General features: G+C 59.6%; 1 protein-coding gene across 1 annotated transcript in view; it reads right to left on the minus strand.

The window, feature by feature from the left end:
• LOC125923924 (basic salivary proline-rich protein 2-like) overlaps nucleotides 1-8,620 on the minus strand; it is an 18,017-nt gene extending 9,397 nt beyond the window's left edge. Inside the window, exons 1-2 of the mRNA XM_049632620.1 lie at nucleotides 8,432-8,620; nucleotides 3,676-3,801 (exon numbers count right to left, since the gene is read on the minus strand). Coding sequence (XP_049488577.1) covers nucleotides 3,676-3,801; nucleotides 8,432-8,620 — 315 coding nt within the window. The remainder of the gene's footprint in view (nucleotides 1-3,675; nucleotides 3,802-8,431) is intronic.
• Between the last annotated feature and the right edge of the window lie 426 nt (nucleotides 8,621-9,046).

Here is a 9,046-nt window from a genome sequence, read left to right on the forward strand (position 1 = left end):
GGGGTCAGGTGGGTGGATGGGCGGGGCCACAGGTGGGTGGATGGCGGGTCCTTCTGGTGCTTGCCCGGGTTGTTGGTTGCGTGGGAAGGTGTGAGCTACGGACGGCTTGGCAGGGGGAGGCCTGACTGAGGGTGGCTGGCGGGAGCTGGGGAGGTGAAAGGGTGACGGCTGGCTGGACGGGCAAGTGGAGGGAGGGTGGGATAGTGGTGGGCTCCAGGCACGGGTCCCTGAGTGGGTGAGTATGGGAGGTGAGGGGAGGGTGTGCGGGGTGGGCTCCCACGTGAGTAGGGGTGGATCAGTGTTGGTCGAATGGGTGACGGGGTGGAGGTTCTGGCGTTGGCGTTGGCGTTGGCGAGGGACGAGATGAAGAATTACTCAGGCGCGTGCCGGGGGGGAGGTGGTGACTCAGGCACCCGGAGCGGGTCGGTGGCGCCTGGACGGTGTGCGGGTAGGTGGACGGTGGGCGTGTGGGGGCGCGGTTGAGGGGCAGGACTGGTGGGCGTTGGCTGGGCGGATGGACTGGCGGCCAGAGGAGCTCCCCTCAAGTTACCCTGTTACCACCTGTACCTCAGGGCTGGCGGGATTGGGTCCTGCCGGGGCTGGGGCGCTTTGCACCCTTTCTCCTTTCATGGCCCCGGCTGTCAGAATTCCATGGGGAAGGGGTGGGGGCAGCCGGCCCTGGACGGGAGGCCACCGGGAAACCACCAAGGCTGGGGCAGCCGGAGGTCACCCTGATGGAGCAGGTGACGAGTTGACGTAGCGTGACTGGCCCTGGGGCCACTCTCCGGACATCCAACGGTGGCCAGGCCCTTAGCAGGGGACGCTGACCAGGCGGCAGAGGGGTGCCCTCACCTGCCCGCTGGTTGCTGTTTAAAAGCTGGAGAGCCAATAAACCAGTGCTGCGGGGAGAATCCAATGACAAGACGTGGGGTGATTCTACTGCAGGGCCACATCGGGGCCTGGATCGCCCCCCGGACTGGCTGAGCTTAAGTGATCAGATTCCGAGCCTGATGGACGCCGATGGGCGGCCCTAAGGCCCCCTTGCCACCCCCCTGGGTGCAGCACCGCTTTTGTGGGAGCAGCTCCAGGCCCGTCTCCTGCCGAGCGCCTGGGCGGTCACCGCAGATGCCCTGGATGGGCTGGGACGGTGTCCTTCTCGGCATCTGAGAGCAGCCTTCCCCTCGCACAACAGAACGTCTAGACAGCTGGCAGCCCCTGGGACCCCTCCCGGTTTTTCAGGCCGGGACACCGAAGTTGCCAGATGGGGGGACCTGTGAGTCCTTGCACGGCCGGGGCAACGTCTGGCCCCCGATCCCATCCACGGGAAGTGACGGCAGTGCCTGGTGGGTCGCCAGGGCCCCCCGGCCACGAATGGGACCATCCGTCAGGCCTAACACGTCCACATGTCCTGACTGCCAACGGGATCATGTCTACACTGCTTAGCTCTGGTGCGGACGGCAGTGCGACACGTTGCTCATCTCCTACCTTCCCCTTTGTGCCACTTGGCTCACCAGACAGGGGAAGTACGTGGGGTCCCTTGATGCTGTGTGCCAGCACCTACACACTGGGCCTCTGGGCTTTTGCACATGCCTTTCTGTAGCCTGAAAGAGGTGTCCTTTCCCCCCCCATCCCTCAGCTTAGGTATCCCTTCTTCCAGGGAGCCCTCCTGATGCTCACTCCATGTGGTCTGGGTTGTTTTGACACCTCTCCTATTCCAGGGACCCAGGAATGGCCAACAGGAAGGGACTTGTGTCCCTCTAGCCCAAGTGATGGACCCACACTGGACCAATTGCGGGACATTGGCTACCACTGGTGGCCTTGTTATGCCACCTGGCCACCACCTGGGGAGAAGCTGCTTGAGGATGAGTCCAATACAGAGGAAAGCAGCAAGAGACAGCAAGAGGTGATCACGTCACAGAGCCCCTGGATCCAGCCATGCCTGAAGGTGTCTTAGTTACCAGAGTGAGGGAATTAATTAATTTGAAATTCAGTTTCTTCCTGATTGAGACTTGGTAGTATGGGAATGTCTAGGAATTTGCCTATTTTGTCCATATTGTCCAGCTTGTTGGCATGTAATTTTTCATAGTATTCTCTTATAATTGTATTTCTGTGGTGTCAGTTGTGATCTCTCCTCTTTCATTTGTGATTTTATTTGGGTCCTCTCTCTTTTCTTTTTGATAAATCTGGCTAGAATAAACAAATTGATTTATTTTGTTTATTCTTTCAAAAAACCAGCTCCTAGTTTCATTGATCTATTCTACTGGTTTTTTTGGGGGGAGGGGATTCTATATTGTTTATTTCTGCTCTAATCTTTATTATTTCCCTTCTTCTCCTAGCTTTGGTCTTCATTTGCTGCATCTTTTTGAGTGCCATTAGGTGTGAGGTTAGCTTGTGTGTTTGGAACCTTTCTGGCTTCTTGAGAGAGGCCTGAATTGCAATGCATTTTCCTCTTAGGACTGCCTTTGCTGCATCCCAAAGGGTTCGGACAGTAGTGTTTTCATTTTCATTTGTTTCCATGTGTTTTTAATTTCTTCTTTAATTTTCTGGTTAACCCATTCATTCTTTAGTAGGATGTTCTTTAACCTCCATGTATTTGAGGGCTTTCCAAATTCTTTCTTGTGGTTGATTTCAAGTTTCATAGTGTTGTGATCTGAAAATATGCACAGTATGATCTCAATTCTTTTTGTAGTTGTTGAGCGCTGATTCGTGACCCAGTATGTGATCTATTCTGGAGAATGTTCCATGAGCACTTGAGAAGGAATTGCACTACTAGGTATTTATTCAAAGGATGCAAAAATGCTGTTTCGAAGGGGCACATGCGCCCCCACGTTTATAGCAGCGCTATCGATAAGAGCTAAAGTATGGAAAGAGCCCAAATGTCCATCGATGGATGAATGGATAAAAAGATGTGGTTTATATACACAGTGGAGTACTACTCGGCAGTCAAAAAGAATGAAATCTTGCCATTTGCCACTACGTGGATGGAACGGGAGGGACTTATGCTAAGTGAAATAAGTCAGTACGAGAAAGGCAGGCATCATATGACTTCACTCATGTGGAATTTGAGAAACTCAGCAGATGAACAGAGGGGAAGGGAAGCAAAAATAAATAAACAAATTTAAAAAATACAGAGAACAAACTGAGGGTCGCTGGAGGGGAGGTGGGTGGGGGGATGGGCTCAAATGGGTGGTGGGCGTTAAGGAGGGCCCTTGCTGGGATGAGCACGGGGTGTCACAGGTAAGTGATGAATCACTGGGTTCTACTCCTGAAACGAAGACGACACCAGATGGTAACTAACTTGAATTTCAATTTAAAGAAAAGAAAAAGAAGAAGAAAAAAAATTCAAATTCAAAAAGTAATGGACATTCAATTAGAAGTTAATACACGTTTTTCATTTTTCTTTTTAATGTGTATATATATATATTTTAACATTTATTTACTTTTTTGAGAGATAGAGAGAGACAGAGCATGAGCAGGGAAGGGGCAGAGAGAGGGAGACACAGAATCCGAAGCAGGCTCCGGGCTCCGAGCTGTCAGCACAGAGCCCGACGCGGGGCTCGAACTCACGGACCGCGAGATCGTGGCCTGAGCCGAAGTCGGACGCTTAACCGACGGAGCCACTAAATTTCTTTTTAAATTTACTGTTGCTGCAGCTCTGTGAGCAGCTTCTGTTACCGGTGACTGACCCCTGGTGCAGATCTCGGAACCCGGCCTCCGCTGCCCCAGCTTTTCCACCAGGTTGGGTGATCCGCTCAGGCTCAGCCGGGCGTGCGGGTCACTGTGGGACCTCGGCACCGGCTCCTAGGTTCACACCAGGGACCTCACAGAACCCAGAGCCGGGGGACGGAGGTGGTCACGTCCGAGGCCCGGGAGGCTGCGTGCCGTCCGCAGGGCCCTGTGGCAGCTGGCAGGGTGAGGGCGCGGGTCCCAGCCTCCTGGCCCAGGGAGTCCGTCCACCGCCCTGTGGGGTCTGCTCTGGCTCCTGCGGGGGGCGGGGCACTCAGTGGGCTTCAGAGTCTGGCCTTGGATAAGTCTGGGGTCTCCCAAGGCCTGTGGCATCTCTGGCCAAGGACAGCCCTCTCCCTCCCAGAGGCCCTGGCATTGCCCTCTCGGCCAGAGAGAAAGTGTGGGCGGGATCCCGTGGCTTCAGGTCCTGCACTCACTTTGGTCCCGGGAGGTGCAGAGGGCGGAGACAGCTGGACACGAGAGGCATCAGTGTGAGAAGCAGTGACTCCAGCGTCCTCTGCTGTGCCTCCTGGGGCCACCTGGGGGGGTGGGTGCTGCTGGGGGCCTCTCCCAGGCCCCCCCTAAGTGTCCTAAAGGCAGAGTAGGGCAGAGCAAGGGTCCCTTCTCCCAGGGGAGGCTGGACCCAGAGAAGGGAGGGCCCACGGAGCCTCCCCTCCCCTCCCCTCCCCTCCCCTCCCCTCCTCCCCTTCCTTCCTCCCCTCCCCTCCCTTCCTCCCCCAATCTGCCCTGTTCCTCTGCTTAGAGCTCTGTATGTGTGCCTATGTGCGTGTGTGTGTGAGTGCACACATGTATGCATCCATGTCCCTGTATGTATGTGTGTCCATGCCTACGTGTGCACATGTATGCGTGCCCACATTGCATGTATATGCACACACGTGTGCAGGTTTGCCTGTGTCTGCGTATACATCTGTGTGTGTGTGTATGCATATGCATGAGTATGTGTGTGTGTGCAGCCTGTGTGTGTGCATGTGTTTCCCACGAGTATGTGTGGTTTCGCATGTGTGTGTGCACAGGACTGTGTGTGCTTCCCCGTCGACGGCGGGCGCCTGGAGTGTTTGCTGCGTGAATGGGTCCGTCCCCACAGCGCGTCTGAGCTTGAGGATGAGCCTCTCAGGGGACAAACACGCTCACTTTCTGGGATGATGTCAGAACTGTTTGCTTGCTTGGCTCCCCCCAGCTACGCTGCAAGGGAGGCACCAATAACTTTGTTTTGCAGCCGGGGAGATTCAGGCTCAGGGAGAGGGTGTGGCCTCAGGGCCCCGTCGGGGAAGCGGGGCTCCTCCTGGTCCTCCTGATTTTGTCCCAGGCCGTGGTCTGGGTGCTGAGGCTGGGAGCTGGGCCCCGTCCCAGGCTCCGGGACGCCTGGGAGGAGGCAGGGTCCCTCGGCCCGGAGCCTGGCTTCTTTGTAGGGCCTCCTATGCCTGCCTGGTTCCAGGGCCCCCTCTCCCCGCTTTCACGGTGGGGCTGGGCCAGAGAGGGGCCTAGGGCAGGGGGAGGGGCTTTCTGGGCACGCAGGGGAGAAGCCCTCCCTCCCTCTCTCCCTCCCTCCGCCACAGCGGCACCAGCCTGCCCACCCATCCACCGTCAGACGTGCACTTAGCAACTCTGCCCAGAACCCAGAGAGATAATCGGGTCACAGCAAAGAGTGAATTATTCCAGGAGAAAGTTTTAAAACCCATGAGCCTCCAGTGCAGAGACCCGCTGTGATTCAGTGTAGAGGTGGCCCTAGAGGGCACACCCTTTCTGGGGGCCTTGCTGACACGAGCTGGGGGGCCCTGATCTGGGGACCAAGCTAGCTGAAGCCCTCCCTGCGCCAGGCCCCGCACGAGGGCACAGGGGGAGCCAGATGTGCCCCAGCCCAAGGAGCCCCCACTCTGGTGAGAGACAGAGGCCCAGACACAGGTAGTGGTAGTTGGGGGAGGTAGAGACAGGGACCCACATGGGGCTGTGGGGAGAGGGGAAGGGAGGGAAGGAAGGGGAGGGCCAGGGAGCACCCTGCAGAGGAGGGGATTTGTTATGGGGGCATCGGAGGGGGTCGGAGGAGAGAAGGGGAGGGCATCGGAGGAGGCAGGAGCTGCACGGGACAAGGTACAGGAGCCTGGAATGACCGGAGGGGGTCAGAGCCCGGAGGACCTCATGAAGGAGAGCATAGTAAGTGGTGGTTAGTGGGGCAGGTCAGGGACTGCACCCCGGCCGTAGGTAGCCTGAAAGCTGGGATGAGGAGAACTCCTACACATCCTTCAAAGCCCTGACCAAGTGTCCCAACTCCCTCCTAGAGGTCGGATGCTCCCAGACCTAAGGTGTCTCTTCTGAGAGGTGGGTTTCTGTGGACTGGCTGAGACGCCCTGAGAAGGTGTCAGTCCAGTGCCCCACTCACCGAGGGCTCCTAGACCCTGGGTTCTGCTTGGCCTCACCCCTTCCCCCTGCCACCCCGCACCTGTCACTGCTTCCAGGCTCTGCATTGATTGTGTCATCAAGTTGAGTGACATCCTGAGCCTCAGGGACGCCACAGCCAGCGTCCCTATTCTCTGAGGCTGGCTGGTGGGGGTCTAGGAGCTGTGGGGCCCGGTGGCTGTGGGGCCTGTGCGGCGCTGGGGAGGCCCTGGGGGGGTCCTGGATGTGGGACGAGGGGCGTCGGGGGGGGGGCGTTTTCAGGCAAGAAAAGGGTAGCAATGCTCCCCCAGACCCCGAAGCTGCCAGCCCTGGGGGGAGGGGCCTGGACCGCAGCCTCCAGTCCCCAGTGGATGGGGCAAGACTCACCATGACAGAGGGGATGTCCCCTGAGGGGACAGAGTCAACTCCACTGTCCTCCAGGCAGGACCTGGGACCACCCTGGGACCACCCTGGGACCACCCTGGGACCACCCTGAGCTGGGAGGAGGGGCTTTGCCTTCCCACGCTCTCCAGGGAAGCCCCTCCTCCCATGGAGATGCTGAGCCTCCCCGAGGGCCTCTGTCCCCTCCCTGCCCTCCCCCCGCCCCAGCACGGAGTGGCCTGGCCTGGCTCCACAGCCAGATGCTGGGCCCCCGCTCTGTCCACACTGGCTGGCCTCCTGTGGGGTGTGCAGGCCCTAGGGGAGGTGGTGACCCTGCCAAGGTCTCGGGAGAGCCGGAGCCCGGGCAGGGCGATGACCAGCAGGAGGAGGGTCTGCTGGGGGGCGGGGGGGGGCAATGACCTAGGAGGGACACTCCCGTGGGCTGCTGGCCCACAGCGACCAGGGCTCTGAGCCTCACTTCCAGGCCTGTCCCCCACCCCCAGTCCACACCTGCAAGGCCATGCTGCCCAGACGAACAGCTCTGAGAAAAGCCTTTCTTCATTCGGCAGTCTGACCCTCTCTCTTGGAGAGCCTTCCTCCCCAGACAGACGGACTCCCCCACCCCCTGCCCAGAGGGGGGCACCAAGCAGGCCTCCCTTCCTCCTAATCTCCAGGATCTTCCCTACCTGAGCCAGTTGATGCCTGGAACTTTCCACTGGAGCAGGGGAGGAGGAAGAGGGGGAGGAGGGGAGAGAAGGTCTGGGGGCTGGGGTTGGGGGTGGGGAGAGGAGGCCGGGGGAGGGGAGGAGGAGGAGCAGGAGGGGAAGAAAGGAGAGGGGGGAGGGGAGGCAGCCCACCTGCCTCCCAGCCCACCGCCCCTCCCATCGCAGCCTCTGCCCAAGGGCCCTGCTCAGGGGTCTCAGTTCGGCTGGGCAGCTGGGAAGGTTCCTTGGGGCTGTGAGCCCACGGCTGTGAGCCCGCACAGGGCACTCTGGGTGTGCAAAGACACGGACACGTGGTCAGCCTCTGCTCCGGAAGTGCTCGCTTGAATACTGTCTGTCTCCTAAAGTCACCCCCTCCTAGAACCTCAGGATGTGACCTTGTGTAGAAATAGGGTCTTTGCAGATGCGATTAGTTCAGATAAGACACCGGAGCAGGGTGGGCCTAATCCCAGCGGCTGGTGTCCTTACAGGAAAAGGAGAGGACGCACAGTCCCGGGGACACGTCGGGAGGGGGCCCCGTGAAGACGGAGGCAGAGGTTGGAGCGTGTGGCCGCCAGCCCAGGAGTGCCTGGAGCACCGGATGCTGTCGGAGGCAGGAAGGACCCTCCTGGAGCCTGCGACACAGGCCCCGAGGCCCTGATTCGGACCTGGGGCCCCGCAGACGCGAGAGTAAGTTCTGCGGCTGTAAGCCTCGGGTTTGCGGGACTTTTATGGCCGCCCCCGGCCACTTGTCCCCACCCGGGCCCACACCCAGGCACGCCTCTGCGTCCCTCTGACGTCACCTCTGTGTGTGCCTTCATTTCTGTCCGCGAGTTTTCACCGCTGAGCGGTAATTCCTTGTGGCGATGGTTCATGGTTACTTTCACTCTGGGTTAATTCCCTCTCCACCCCTTACCAGTCGCGTGGGCTTAGCAGACCTTTCTGTAGAGCCTCGTGTCTTTTGAGTTTCTAGAAACAAATAAATCTCTACACACAGTGAGGTCCTTCTCGTCCCCTCCCTGGCCCCCTCCCCCTCCCCCTCCCTCCACGCTCAGAGGTGACCCCGACCCGGAGCAGGGGTGCTCCTGTACCACTGCTGTGAGACGAATTCCGAATGCCCCACGACACCTGGTTCACATCACCCATGACTTCGCTGGCCGGGCACCGGGGAAGGCTCTGCTGGTGGCGGGAGGGGGGGCCCTGCTGGGGACTCTCCCGTGTGGCTGTGCCTGCTGTCCTCCGAAGCCTGGTGGGGGCTGGATGTCCAGGTTGGCCACTGGGTGCGGGAACCCGGTTGGGCAGCCGACCGGTGTCCCCCGACAGGACCGCTCCAGGTTGGTGGGACTTCCCCCGGAGTGGCCCCGGCGGGCCCCCCAGCGTGCGTCTGCTTTCTGCGGGGCTTCGAGCTCCGCTCGCATCTCGGCAGTGAGTGCCATCTCTCTGGGTCTGGAGGCTGTGTCCCGGAGCTCAGGGTCCCTCTAAGGCATCCGTGGTGGGGACCGGCAGGTACTCAGGTCCATGAACACAAGACCCTTGGCTCAGGCTCCTGGCTGGGCAGAGAAGGGGCTTGGTCACGACTGTCCTGTCTCTAGAGGTGCCGGATGCTCTCACTGTGAGCTGCTTGGGCCTCCCCGAAAACCCTCCCCGGAAGATGCGGGTCCTGCCGTCTCAGACATTCCGAAGTCGGCTCTGCAGCCCGGCATGGAGGCCTGAAGGGACCCACGGGGCCCACTGAAGCAGCAGGGTCTCGGATCTGACCCCCTGGTCTCTCCCTGCACTGCCTGCCGGAGCCTGCGACCCTCAGGAGGACGTGGGTGGACACAGCTCTGGCCAGAGGAGGTGGC

The sequence above is a fragment of the Panthera uncia genome, chromosome B1, assembly GCF_023721935.1.
Source record: "Panthera uncia isolate 11264 chromosome B1, Puncia_PCG_1.0, whole genome shotgun sequence".
In the NCBI taxonomy this organism is placed as follows: Eukaryota; Metazoa; Chordata; class Mammalia; order Carnivora; family Felidae; genus Panthera; species Panthera uncia.